Source organism: Oratosquilla oratoria, chromosome 23, assembly GCF_046742065.1.
Source record: "Oratosquilla oratoria isolate Oo_2021 chromosome 23, ASM4674206v1, whole genome shotgun sequence".
NCBI lineage: Eukaryota > Metazoa > Arthropoda > Malacostraca > Stomatopoda > Squillidae > Oratosquilla > Oratosquilla oratoria.
The window spans coordinates 37,315,230-37,330,312 of record NC_134799.1 but is presented as its reverse complement, the minus strand read 5'-3'; the positions used below and the strand labels follow the sequence as shown (position 1 = coordinate 37,330,312).

At 38.7% G+C, this 15,083-nt stretch overlaps 1 protein-coding gene across 7 annotated transcripts in view; it reads left to right on the top strand.

The window, feature by feature from the left end:
* Positions 1-2,212: 2,212 nt before the first annotated feature.
* Positions 2,213-15,083, top strand: part of LOC143038071 (pre-mRNA-processing factor 39-like) — a 31,340-nt gene continuing 18,469 nt past the window's right edge. For 3 of the 7 annotated variants that reach the window (XM_076206978.1, XM_076206977.1, XM_076206976.1), the window contains exons 1-3: positions 2,213-2,292; positions 11,014-11,143; positions 14,744-14,926. In XM_076206978.1, coding sequence (XP_076063093.1) covers positions 2,228-2,292; positions 11,014-11,143; positions 14,744-14,926 — 378 coding nt within the window. In that variant the 5' untranslated portion in view covers positions 2,213-2,227. Of the gene's footprint in view, positions 2,293-6,681; positions 6,768-11,013; positions 11,144-14,743; positions 14,927-15,083 lie in introns of those variants that run through there. The other 4 variants (XM_076206981.1, XM_076206979.1, XM_076206982.1 and 1 more) reach the window with 4 other exon arrangements.

The following is a 15,083-nucleotide window of genomic DNA, read 5'->3' as shown; positions in this document are numbered from 1 at the left end:
TTAGGTCTCTAGTTTTGATATATTTGTCCAATATAAAATATTAGGTTACAAAGAAAGCAATGTCCTCCGCTAGCGGACACAGGGATCTGGGTGCGCACGTCCTGTGTAATAGTAGTCCTTGACACACATACACACACACACACACACACACACACACACACACACACACACACACACACACACACACACACACACACACACACACACACACACACATATATATATATATATATATATATAGACATATATATATATATGTGTGTGTGTATATATATACATACATATATATATATATATATATATATATATATATATATATATATATATATATATATATAATACACACACACACACATATTGGCGCTGTGGTTAGAGTTCTCGCCTGCCACTACGGCGGTCCGGGTTCGACTTCGGCTCAGAGTTGAAATAATTTCAGTATCGCTGCGCTGCGGAGTGTTGCTCCAACTCTCGCGGGCGGGGAGTTAGTGGTGGTGGTGTGTATGTAAGGTCACAGTACTACCCATTGATCGGTCATACGAGCTCTGAGCTCTCACCCGGGAGGTTAATAACTGTCGATCACGAGTCCACACGTGATCCAAGACTATGGTGAATTACACACATATATGTGTGTGTATATATTATGTATATATATATATATATATATATATATATATATATATATATATATATATATATATATATATATATATATATATATATATATATATATATATATATATATCTTTCTCAGCAGACACAAGGTAGATGCCTGCCATTGTCCGGCCTCTACGAATATTCGCACAAAGGCCTTTGTGCCGGAAGTCCTCATCTTTAATTATTTCTTGCAATTTTCTTCCTCTTTGTTCAGCAGATTCTTCCACTCCCTGTGTCCTTCGTTTCCTGGGGCGCCCTACCGGTCTCCTACCAGGAGGAACCCACTCCAATAATTTCTTTGCGTGTCTTGTATCTTCCATTCTTTAAATAATGCTCACACCATCTCAAATTGTTCTTTTAAATTATCTTCAGCACAGATGTTATTCTTGATCTCTCCCTAATTTCTTCATTTCTAATTCTATCCCGTCTAGTCACTCCCCGGATCATTCTGAGGACTCTCATTTCTGCTGTTTGTATGTGCGATGTTCTTGGTGTCAGTGTCCAGTTTCCGACCCACAAAGAAGTACTGGTCTTAATATTGTTGTAAATATAATGGTTTTGGCCTTTGTTGGGATATTTCTATCCTGTATGGGATATAATACATTGACACCTGCATTGTATTTCTTAATTCTATTCGATATTTCTATGTTTTGCCTGTTTATATATATATATATATATATACATATATATATATATATATATATATATATACATACATACATACATATATATATATATATATATATATATATGTGTGTGTGTGTGTGTGTGTGTGTGTGTGTGTGTGTGTGTGTGTGTGTGTGTGTGTGTGTGGTGTATGTGTGTGTGTTATTTTTCTTTTTTCATCCGACATAATTATGGACTAAAAGTGGTTATATGTTTAATTTTCAAATTACTATTGTTAATAAAAAAAAAAGAGTAAAAAGAATGGTCCAAACATTGTCGATTATTTACACATTTTCATTGCATATATAGTTCAGATGGAGAAAAGACATAAGAGCAGGGGAAATGAGTGTTGTATTTTTTTTTCTTTTTTTTTTACGAAACCTGAAGTTCGATGCTTCACATTCGATTCGAAACCTTTCGTGGTCACTACATTGCGAACAGTACCGGCCCAAGGCATAAACGAACTGAGCGACTGCTTGGGGCCCCCATCCCACCAGGGGCCCCCATGAGCGCCTGAAAAATAATATATCAATCGAGGTTCATCTTCGCACCTACCGCTTTCGTACATATTTTTCAAATATGATCGTTCATTCTAAATTTTGAACCATTACTGTTGTAAGTTGTGAATATTTGTTAGTTTTGTGCACATACTCAAGTATTTTCTCAAGCAATTTACACATTTATTTATTTCTACAACTTCTTTTTATGTACTAAAATACATCTATGATAGTTTTATAGTATTGTTTTAGTTGTGCACACTTACGCGATATATCATTAGAAAACTAAATATTAATTTTGTAAATTATAATACATGAACGTAATATGCGATTTTCTTGGCAGAAATAAAAAAAATTGCTACAAGCAAATTTATTAACGAACGAAGCCGCTAGGTTATTGTCCAGACGCCATGCCAGTCCAGTCACTATCAGACGGTGGCTTTCACGTTGTGGACCAGGTATTCTCCAACTCCAGGTGACGTTAATAAGCGCTGTTACAAAGACAATAGAGCTTCTTTGGATTTTATGAGAGAACACGGGGTTCTGCCGTCGTATGTTAATTGCCCGAGGTACAATAATAATTATATAATCCAGGCCGTCAGCATCCGTGACGACGACAACCCGGATGATCTCTAGAATTTGAGGTACCGAAATACTAAATATTGGTTAAGTTACGTAGGTAGGTTAGAATAAACTAACTTATCATCCTTTCATTTCTTCGACCTTGCCATCTATCAAAACAAACATGGGGTATCATTCAACTGCCGCGACTTCGTTCGTTAGTAAATAGGTTTTAACTTTTTTTTTTTATTGATTTCCGTCAAGAAAAATGCATATTACGTTGATCTATTATAACTTACAAAATTAATAATTAATTTTTCTATTATCTCGCGCAGGTGTGCACAACTAAAAATTTACCGTTTTTGTTTGTAGTAGGAAATTTTTGTTTGTAGACTACAGACGCTCAATTTTTTCAAAATATATGCAATTAAGCTAGTCAACTTTTGTTTTAAATGCCATGTCTTGGCTATTGATCTGTTCTGTGACAAATTCAAGTTCAATGTGCCATACAATAAGTCGCTGAAAATTTAAAGTGCACACAATACTAAAGCACATTGTGAATTTGCTACTCCTCTATGATTGAAAAAAAAAGAATATCCAGTATGACACCGGTATATGTAACTGAATGCTATAAATTATATTGGGTGGGCGTGTTAGTGATGCATTTATAGTGTATGAAATGATCAAGCACAATTCATAGTTAAGCACTGGGAGAGGTGACAATCAGGGGCCTTCCAAACCAATCCCGCTTCGGGCCCCAAAATGGCTTGGGCCGGCCCTTAATTGAGAGTAGAATGGTAAACCTCCTGTACCTAAGGCTAGAGTGCCTCAGAGTTCTGTCCTTGCCGCCACTCTGGAATCCATATACGAATGATATACTAGATCACGCAACCGGTCTCTCGTATGCGAACGACACTAATCACATTAGCAAACACAAAACACTGTAGAAAGTTTTACGCGTAAAGCAGAACATACTCGACGGGGCACACGCATGGAATATACAGTGGCGCATCAAGACTAATTCGTCGAAATATACTGTAAAGCTGTATACTTCTACTGCAACAAAACAACAGAACAATCACGAACACCCCTCTTAAGATAACACACACATCCCAGTGAAATACCACGCCTCTCTGCTTAACCAGCCACCCAGCCACCCAGCCACCCCCGGCCATGCCTCTTCCTCCCCAGCCAGCAAGCAAGCAAGCAGGGGAGGTTTAATAGCTCTAACCTGGACTATACATTACCGTATACAGGGAACGAGGGCTAAGGCTGCGCTTGGCAGACTGAAATGCCTCAAAGCTCCAACACTACCCACCAAACGTCGATTGTACTTGGCGCTAGTCCTCGGGATCGAGTCGATGACAAGCCACACAAACAACAACTATCAAAAGGTTCAAAATACCGCAGGGTTCAACACAAGTTTGCGGTGGTTTCAGAGGTCGCTCTTTATTTTTAAGGAAAATTTGGTAAATGTAAAGTTGTTTGCCAGCCTCCTAGATACAATTCTTACCTATATCATTGGATACCTCCTATCATTCTGATTACTTTAAACCCCATAAACAAGTACCGCAAGTTAACAGTAGCGTCAGTAGCGCTTTTTTCCGGGGCCTGCGGTGGAGAATAGCACAACCGCACATAACCTAAACTAAAAACTCTCATTTTTAGTGTTACGGTTCAGAATAAGTAACAAATCTATCCTCATATCATCAAAGTTCACACTCCTTATCTTCCCCATTTTTTATTTCTTGCTCTTGATATTCCATATGCAGGGATGCTGCTTCAATAACTGTAAAATATTGGGTGTGGCTTCTCGTCCACTCAAAGGGGCTACCAGAAGTGCCCATGAAGGAGAACGCGACGCATATATCCTCTCTCGGGAAAGGCTAAGGTGGCACTGGCGACATCTCCATGCCCATCAAATTGAGTCGGTTCAAAACAGATCAGCAGTGCACTTGCTGTGTTGTAAACCTCGATTTGCAACAGCGCCACTAACACCGCCATGGTCATGGGGCACAGGGTGGGCGGGGACTTAGCCCTCTTTTCCTGAGGAGTCCAGGTAAGGCTAATGTCCAGTATGCTACCTAGCACACAGGTGAACTTTCCTGTCCTTTTGTCCATGTCTTAAACCAGCAAATCAGGTCGCCCCTAGTCTAATAGGTGTCCCGCGATGACTGCATGAGCCACCATCGCATTGTGTGTCGTGTGGTGTGAGAAGTCCGCTCTGTGTTCCCTCAGGCGTGGCTCCAATCCTTTGCCCATTTTGCCACCAGCGTTGTATACTCCATCCCACGTGGAACATGTGGCATAATCTATGTGTTAAGGTGGAGGAAAGACTTTACTCCATCAACCACCAAGTGGGAAACCGTGGAATGAGTCCGTGCGATCGCGGTCTGGAGCTGTATCAGACGTTTTATTGAACTCCGCGCGTTCTTCTTGAGTAAAAGCGCGGGATGGCGTAGGGATCTGTTTAGCCAGGTACTGTAGTCGCCTCTATGATCGCCTGTTTCCAGGAACATCACCATCTCTCCTGTTCCTACTGCACTGGCAAAGACAGAATTGCTGTCTGAGTCCGCCCAGTAAACTTGACTACCAGGCAGTTGGCTTCCTGTAGAGGCTTCTGGTACCTTACTTGTGGAGGACAGTGAGACATTGCGACGGTCTCCAGAGTCCGATGGGTGAAGTATAAGTCCCAGACCCGGCGCACCAGTATTGCCAGTTCTCACGTTCTCGGTGAACCGTCTCCCTTGCCATCTCAACCGTGTCCCGAAAACTGGCGAGGCTCTACGGTGTTTGATGACTCCTGAGGGTCCGGCGAAGCTCGTTGACCCAGTGACCGTGCCTTTTTATTTCACCATTGTAGTACTAAAGGAGGGAAGGTCGCCGTGTAAATAAAGTGGCTGGTCCTGCTACGGATATGCTGTGTCTTACTGCATTTCTTCTAACCCGGGCAGTGGGTATTAGGCAGGGATGACCCTTCATCCACAAGAAGCTAAGAGGAGAGGGAAACAAATGAGTGATGGATGGAAGTGGAATGGGTGCATGCCTTGACTGGTTACTTTCCTTATAAGAGGGAAGAGGCCCTTGGTACATAGATAAATAGTACCAGAAGTCATTACGACCTCTGGTTCTACATTTGATTTCGGCGTAGCCGTCACCGCTGAAGTGAAATGGTCCTCCATGAAATCGGTATTATCCTCAGGATGCTCGTAGATGGTTACCTACTCCGTTAGTCTGAAAGAGAGGGCCAGATGGCGTCCCTCGTCCTTCAAGTTGGTGAAGGATATACCGAAAGAGGGAGTGTCACCTGGAGCGCGACGACACTTCAGAGGGAGAGGGAACAGTCTGTGCAACCAATTCGAAGGCTACCCTTGTTTGCCTGGTTTTCTGAGCTCGCAAGGATGGGGGGCATTGCTTGCATGGCCTGGCTATGAGAGCCTTACAAGCACCTCGATTGCTGTAGGCCGTTATTGTAAACCTGTTGGAGGGATGAGCTGAGGAGGTGGGGGCCTCGGAGGTGGAGTGAACACGCAGGACAAAGTAGGAAACTTTTCCATAAAATGATCTGCATTATGGATGGCAGGCCCAAGCGTACTACACCCCCATCCTAAGAAAATGAAACTCGTCTCCAATGTTAAGAGTAGTTGATATAGGACTTTATAAGAAAAATAAAGAATCTAATACCTTCAATTATGATTCAAAGAGGGTGAAAAATCAAACAAGTGGACGTGCCAGCATGCAAGATATCAGAGAAAAGAAAAGATCTATGCCCCATGCAATGCTAAGTCTTTTGTTCATACAGAAACAAGAAAAAACAACAGATCACATGAAGAATCACCACTGGCTTTATACGACTATCAAAACAATTATTTAGCTCTTTGTCATACTGCTGTTATGTTAAATTGACATTCGAAAGAATACAACTGTAAAGGGCATTCTTGTATCGAAGGAGTGGGAATTATCTGCACATATTTTTCTTCTTTGTTCTGTCTCCCTCTCATCTCAAATTAACATAACACTAAAAGAAGCAGTTATTCTTAGTCAGGTAAGGTTTGGTGATAAATTTCGTCTGCAAAATGTAAGATATTATATGACAATTGGTGTGTGAAGGAGTACATATTAAAAGTGTTTCCTAGAACCTTCCATATTTTCGTTTTACTTCAAATCATTATTCTACTGCATATTCTGTGATTTACGATATTCATATGATGAATATACATTAAAAAACATAAGTAAATTATGGATTTGCATGTGATAATTACTATGTAGTTAAATGTATTAATTTGTATTTTAAAGAACTACTCGCATTCCTTAAAACAACTTCAGACGCCATTTGCAAACGACCATAAGTTGACGTGAGCACCGATCTCCAAAGCGTGTATTATTATCGTAAGTGTTACAGTTAAACCTACCGAATATATCCTTGTATTAGCATAATGCATGTGGAAGAGAATAAACTAGACATGGTATAGAATTTGAAAAAGATAGGTACTCTGACATGGGAAATTAACAATGCTTGTTCATTTAGTTGTTGTTATATCCACATAAGGGAAACACATTTGCTTATTTACAGCTAGCTAAACATGATTATCTTCGGTTCGTAGAAATTATTTCAGATTTTCCCCAAGCAGGATAAGTAATAGTAATATGCGTGCAACTAATTGGGAAACTTACCTTTGTGTAAAATATTAGATTTGCCCCATTCTTCAGGTAAGGACCTGAATGTCTTCCGCTTTTGTTGTTGCTGTCCAACCTCACTAGGGGTACGCGACGTATCATAAACAAAAGGACGTATAGTTTCCTTACATAAGTAGTTCACGTTCTTCATTCTATAGAAGTCATTCTAGAACCTTTTGTGTATGTGTAGTAATGCCCCTAGAGAATAGAACCACGAAACCAATATATGGATAGTGATGTAAACGAGTTGGTATTGTTTAACTTTCTCGCATGCAAGTCGCCTAACCCACATGAACACATCACTTATGAATGAATAATGGAAAAGTTAGAGCTCTTCAGTGATACCCATATACTCGGCCATGAATGTACTAATTGCCAACCTGTTAAATATAACTTGTGTGGAAATTGGCTGTTGTTGGGGCTTAGACTACCACTTAAAGGAGAACATTTCACTTGTCATTTACCTGTATTACAGACCACCTTCCTTTAATAGTTGTTCTCCAGTAGTTTGGCTTTATTATGTGAGAATGACCCTGTAGATTGGTTGTGCTAAGCTGGAAGAATTAGGTATTCTACTGTGATCATCCTGAAGACCATGCATGAACTTGTTTCATTCTTATTTTCTTATATTCTGCTGATCACCGAGTGTTTTTAGACAAAGGCATCAACATCTTTCTTTTTAAGGGAACCTTTGTGAATTCAGAACTAACTTTATTGCTCAGTGTTGTACTCTCCCTAAAATTTTAATTGGATCAATAAGTGTCCTACTAGGTTGAGAGCAAAGCTGACCATTTTCAAATCCAGCAACCCTCTATTAGGAGGTGCAGCCCTAAGGAGCTGACTTGTGGTCAATTGGGTTGAAGATATTTATCAACTTTTAAAATTCTTTAACAAATGAGAGCTGACAGCAAGTGTTCTTTCCCTACCACTTTCTGTGGGTGACATAAATAGTCCCACAGTAATATAACACAGGCAGCAGTCTAAGTTTTCTTCAAAAGAGGTTTGTGGGAGTGTCCAAGGACATATGTCAGTAATGGGTTTTCCACTTGAGACCACAATTAATTAGAATTTGGGTATCCCAATATTCCTTTTTGTGTATGGAGATCAGCACTGCACATCATTATCCAGAATTGGACATAGCTTGTTGATTATTGTTTTTTTATGTTCATTATCTTATATTTGTCTGAAAGAAATACCCATTTCTTGCTCCAGTCATGATTTCCTTATGTCTCAAATTCAAGGCATTTGACATGGTCCCTTGATACATGCTGTACAAGGGCATTGAGATACATTCATAGTAGCAATAGAAGGTGGTCAACTATATAGTAGGAAGATGGTGCCACTGGGGAATATTGGCACCTCAAGGGTTAAACCAAAACATTCCAACTTCAGGAACAAATTGGAATCCTCCCTTGGGACTATTCAATTTCACAAGTGGTCTCTCTTTCTCAAAAGCAGAATTGAGCACCAATGTGTTCTCTTGTGAAGATGAATTGACAATTTTGGTCCAGCATAGAGAAAGCAGAATTGTAGCCAAGTTGACCCAAGCACACTTGAACAAATTAGAGCATTGGCCTCACCCTGGAGGACTATAGTATTGCTCACTCCAGACAACTATGAATGAAATAACTTGCTTCTCAGCCTTCCACCCATACCACACAACATATTCACATTTGGATCACTAAAGGAGCCCACCATGACAGGCCACTCAAGAGAAGTCAAATATGCACACTGGCATATTTGCATTCAGGACATTCAGTGTTAAAAGAGTACTAACACTGAATAGTTCTAGCCACAGATTCTAACTGTGCAATCACCCCACAATCAATCAGTCAATCAATCCATTGCCCCTGATTTCTCTTTCTGAAGACCTGGAGCCTTCAGATAACCATTAACAGCCACCATGAGAAGATACAGAACACCTCACACTACAGTGCTCCAAAGTAATGGTTCATAGACAGTAACATATTTCTTCCCTTACTGACTTACAGGCCTGCCTGGTGGCCATTGCCAGTTACCTGGGAACCATGTGTCTCCTGCAGGAGAGACATAAGCAACAGACTGACTTACTGCCTTACTCTTCATGTCTTGAAAGCTGACATCTGCCTCTATCTCATTTGTTCTATATATTTTTACATCACAAAATGGTTGTTGATTCCATATTGGGAACTAGATAGTTGGTATAAACAAGGAACAGGACAGGTCATATTGATCCTTGTGGAACTCCGCTCAATACTTGTAGCCAATTTGAGGGAGACCCTCCTTTTTGTAAGAAAAATTTGAATTCATCCTTTCATTTTACTCTTTACTGTGTTGAGTTTAGTGCTCAGGCTTCTGGGAAATCCTACTGATTTTTTGCAATCAAAGGAATCTATATATTTTCCACTGTCTACACCATTTACAAGATTATTGTGGTAGTACAATATATTTGTAATGCAACTAGTATCCTTGAATCCATGTGGATGGTGATGAGTCATGCTCAGGAAGATATCAGACTATTTCATCACAAATTATCCCTTCTAGCACCTTGGAGACTGCTTGTCAGAGATACTGGTCTATAATTTAGAGAATTGATCTTGATGCCTTTCTAAAAGATGAATGAAATGTTTGACATCTTTCATTTGTTTGTGATAGTGCTGATCCTTAGAGAATATCTGAAGATGTCATGGAGTGGGTCACATAAGATATCTGAACACTGAATGCTGCTGGCAACACTGCTTGGACCCAATTCCTTGTTAATATTGAGGTTGTTTAGCTGTCATTTTAATTCCTCCTTAGTTATCTTGATGTCCAGTTGTAATGACCCTTCAACCAGTGTCTGGAGTTGTTTCCCCAACACTGTCTTCTCATAAACATACTTTTAAATTCATCACCTGTGCATTTTCAGTTTTCATCTGTGAGGTGGCCATGCTGTCTTGATATTTAAAATTTTGTCTATGATAGTAATTTTCAATCCAACACAGGACCAGAAGTTTCATTAGTTGTTGAGTCCATTGCAACTTTATACTTTGTCTCTCTAGTAACAGTTTCCTATTGTGTTATACTTTTCATGCCTTGGTGCCATATTTCGGGCTCTTACCCTTTCCATGTTCCTCTTTCCTTGTTTATCAGTATCCTTGGGTGTCCATCCAATTGGGAGTGTTCACTTCCTTTTCCGTCTGTATATTGGCAATTCTGTTATATTCTGGTATGAATATCATCCTCTTTCTCACAACAGAACTATCACAGAATGTTTTCCCATTCAGCACTGGTAAATGGTGCTTACATCCCCAGATCTACATTGTGATAGTTGAATATTGTCCAGTTTTATCAGTTTGAATTGATGGTATATTCTGCCTTGAAGCAGAGCTGAGATGTTTACTTCATCTCGGTGGTGCCAAATAACTGATTTCTTCCATAGTACCCTCAGTCTTGAGGATCAAATTAAATTTTTGAAGGATTTTTCCTTCTCATACAAGTCTTGCTTGTCCAAATGTTGTCACTGACCTCTGGGAAGTTATTGTCCTGACAAAATTGAAGTTCCCTTGGACTAACATTTGCTTCACCTAACAATCATAAAGGGTATCATAAAATTTGTTGTAGTGTAGGCTTTTTAATTAATTTATAATATTATGTATTATTATTTTATGCTATTACAACCATATGTAGTTTCATTCTTTACATTTATTTTATGCTTTTTACGTAGGTCTACATGTTTTAATGCATTTCCTGTACACAAATTGTTGCAAATGAGCTGTTTTGGAGATGAATTTGAGTTACTCAATTATTGGAATGGAATGAATTCATGTCAGATGTTCCACATGTTGTCTTGCATGCTCATGTGTATTTCATTAATCCCACTCACAATCCCCACTACAAGCTGATTGGCTGATAGCATGTGATGTCATTGTGTTACATAGTGAACTTTCTTTTGATTTAAAGAATTACATTTGAATATTCATTGTCTCGTCCATTTCAGCCAATCACATTTGTACTTTTATATATACAGTTCAAATAAAGCATTTTTGATTGCTACAATAGCGTCAGTAGAGCGTGAGATAACCTTCATGGAGGACCTCGGCATCTGTACGCATCTGTACACTCATCAGGTAGGTGTGGATATTGCACAAGTGATTATAGAATAGTTTTCTTGAATGCTGCCATTTTGAACCTTGGGAATTTCATGCATACTTGAACTTTAGATTTATCAGGATCAATCAGTCTGTTGCCCCAGGTCTTGCAGGAGACCCATGGCCCCTAAGTAACTGGCATCAGCCACTGGATTGGCCCACAAGATGTACATAGAAAAGATATTGGATTGTTGTCTGGGTAAGGCTAGACTAGAACAATGTGAAATGGTGTTTGATGTCTTCAATGTTCTACTTGTGTTGGGGACAAATTGAAGCACTGTACCAGACAGGCAAAGACACAAAAACCTATGAGTTATTGCTGTCCATTGTTTGACCAAACAGGGCACTCTTAGAAATAAAAAATTGAGGCACTGGCATCTTGCCTGCCTGACACAGTTGCCTCATTTGTAACCAATGTTAGGTTTTCACTGTGTTGGCTTTGTTTTAGAGTTGAATGATTGCCTGAATGCAGATGTACTGTTGTTGTTGTTGTCATTCCCTAGACTGTCTGTTGCTTGTAGAAGTGATTTCTCAGTAGGACTGATGACTTGGAAAGTAAGTTTGTAGAGTTTGGTGGATGGTCTTGGAGTGCTTGTGGTGATGTTTGTGTATGTGTTTTGTATGAATGTATTGTGTGGTGCAAGTAATTGTTTGAGTAGTATGCTTTTTTCTTCCAGATGTGGTCAGCTTTTATGTAATGGGATGGATATATGGGAGTTTGGGATCTTGCATAGAACTGTGTGGCTATCATTTTCATGTGTTCTATGGGGAGGATTTTTGTTTCGGTGTGTAGATGTTCCTTTGAGATAGTTTTAGCGTACCCTAGTATTACTGTTATTATTAACACACTGTGGTCTGGAGATTGTGGGGCATCTATGTATATTTGATTGTTGGGAGTCATGCTACGTAGTAAAGTGGTTTGTAAGAACTGTTTGTAGAATATGATTAGAATGTTGTACTCACCAAAACCTGTGCTTGCCAATCTTGTTATGTTTATTTTATTTATTTGTATATTGAGACATTCTGACAGGTTGACATTAGTGGGAGTAGGAAACCCAGGAGTCTTACCTGAGTTTATTCTTGACTAGTTTTGCAGGCATGGTTTTTCAAAGGAATGGTGTACAAAGTGGGCTGTGGCCATTTATACATGAGGGAGACCTCACTACCTCCCTGCATTGCCAGAGTTTGTGACAAGTGTGGACATTATTGAATGACAAAATTTATTATAACTAACAATAGCAATGTATGACTGCTAACAATAATAATAGTAGTAACAACAATAACAATAATATTTATAAAAACCATGATAATAACAATAATGATATAATAAAAATAATAGTAATGATACTATAATAATGTAACAAGATGATAATGAAAAAATAATAAATGTAGTGAAAAGAGAATGGAGGATGCATGACTTGATAGCATATGAAATAGAAATATGGTAGCATGGTATGTGGATAATCGATAATAAAGTGGAAGAAAATGGAAAGGGTAAGTAAAAGTGACAAAGTTAGGATGTGAAAGTATCTACTTAGTCAGGAAGACTGAGAAGCCATTTTTGGAGGGCAAGTGTTGAGGTGGATTTTGTCTATTTTGAGTCCCCAGTCCTCTTGTTTGTGTTTTTGTAATTGGCAATGTAAAGGGATTCAATTATTTTCAGTTGTTTCTTGTGTAGACTTTTGGCTAGAATAGTGGTTCCCTCCCAGTTTGGCAGGTGTACCTCTGTTTCGCTCTAGTTAATCACATTGACACAGATGGACACCTATGAAACTGGAAGGGAACCACTATTCTAGCCAAAGGTCTATACAAGAAACAACTGAAAATAATTTAATCCCTTTACATTGCCAGTTACAAAAATGCAAACAAGAGGTCTTCCTGACATCTAAGTAGGTACTATCATGTCCCCAACTTCATCACTTTTACTAACCCTATCAATTTTTCTTCCATTTACCTTATCAATTATTCATATACCATTCTAACATATTTCTATTTTATTTCACATGCTATCAAGTCACATATCCTCCATTATTATTACTGTTCTTTTCACCACATTTATTATCATTATTATAATTATCATCATTATCATTACCTGTTATTATTGTTATTAATCATTGTCATTGTTATTTTTAATCATTGTCATCGTTGTTATTAATCATTGTCATCATTGTTATTGTTATCATTTTATATTATCATTATCATAATTTTTATCAACATTTTTATTGCTGTTACTTTTAGCATTGTTGTTATTAGTACGTTGCTAATGTTGGTTAATTATAATGAATGTCACTCGATGATACCCACATTTGTTACCAACTCAGGTAATGCGGGGAGGTAGTGAGGTCTCCCTCATGTATAAATGGCCACAGCCCACTTTGTACACCATTCCTTTGAAGAAAGACCTGCAAAACTAGTTGGGAATAAACTCTAGACTATTATTTTATTTATTCATTTATTATTATTATTTATATGAAGCGGCCTTGCTATGGATGTGCTGTGTCTTGCGACACTGCCTCTGACCCAGGGCAGTGGACAAGGTGCAGGGATGACCTGTCATCCAGGAGGTGCTAAGATAAGTGTATTTAGGGATGGAATGGGTGGGAATGGTTTTATGCCTTTTTCTTTTTGGCTAGCTCCCTTGTAATGGGGAAAAAGCCTTGGTGATATTTATGTATGTATTTATTTATTTATTTTGTGTGTGTGTGTGACTTTCAAATCTCTGGGTTATTATGTAACTGATATTAGGGAGGTCTGGAATACTTGAATTTTGCACTGCTTTTCTGTATCTTTATCAAGCCATTTTGGACAAAGCTGATTCAGAGGCTGCCTTTCCTTACTTCCAATGAGCATGTTTTGAAAGGTCTCTTCCACTGGTTTTTGATCTTATGACTTCTAGTCTGTGATTTCTTCCACTGGTTTTTTATCTTGTGACTTCTAATCTGTGATCTGAAGCTCTTGCCAGTGGTTTGAACACAACTTGATTGCAATCACAAGATGCAGTTATTTTTCAACTTCTACACCACAGTTATTGCTCAGTTGATCAAATGTATTTTCTTGCTATGTGGATTATTTTACAGGATGCGTTGAATAATTGTCAGTCTACAACCTACATTACCAAACTTTTAAAGTTGAGCAGTTAACATTATTAAATTTCTTTTGTATTTTGCCATAAACTTTGGATTTATTATTATTCATTTGTGGTGATTTTGTGATTAACAAATTTCATTGAAATAATAGATAAAACAAAAACATGGTAATTAGTACCCTTAAGACTCTGAGCACTTTATGCTACACAGTCCCTCACTCACTCTAGACAACAGTAATCTCCTGACAGAGTGACTAGGCTGAACTGGTGGCTGTGGCTTGTTTCCTGAGGGCTGCATGTCTCTTGAAAGAGAGCTGGGGAAATGGATTGATTTATTTATATGTAATATTTAGAACGATCCATTAGAATGAAGCAAATGAATTTAAGGTGATGCTTAGAATTGTGTAGTTGTACAATGGTATTTTTGTTCTTCTACACAATTAATTATTTATTTGCAAGTGATGGAATACTCAGACAGTGTTATTTGTTTTCAGGTGATGGAAGACTCGGACAGTGTTCCCCTGCCAGATGGTGACTCTGGTGAAATGAACATTCCTATGCCACAAGACATGGGGGAAATGAAGATGGATGAGAATACCATGGATGGTATCTTGGAACCTGAGGTAGCAGAGGACACAGTTCCTGTTGCATATGAAGTGGAGGAGGCAGTTTCTCAGGTAAGAAGAAACATAGAAAATATGGCATTGAGTGCAGTGAAGGTAGAAATGGAGAGTGAATGATTTGGAGTGAAGGTGGGGTGCACCAATGTTGTGTAATATCACCTTTGTTCAACATGTATATGGATAGAGATTGTGAGTGAATGTGGAAGGAAGC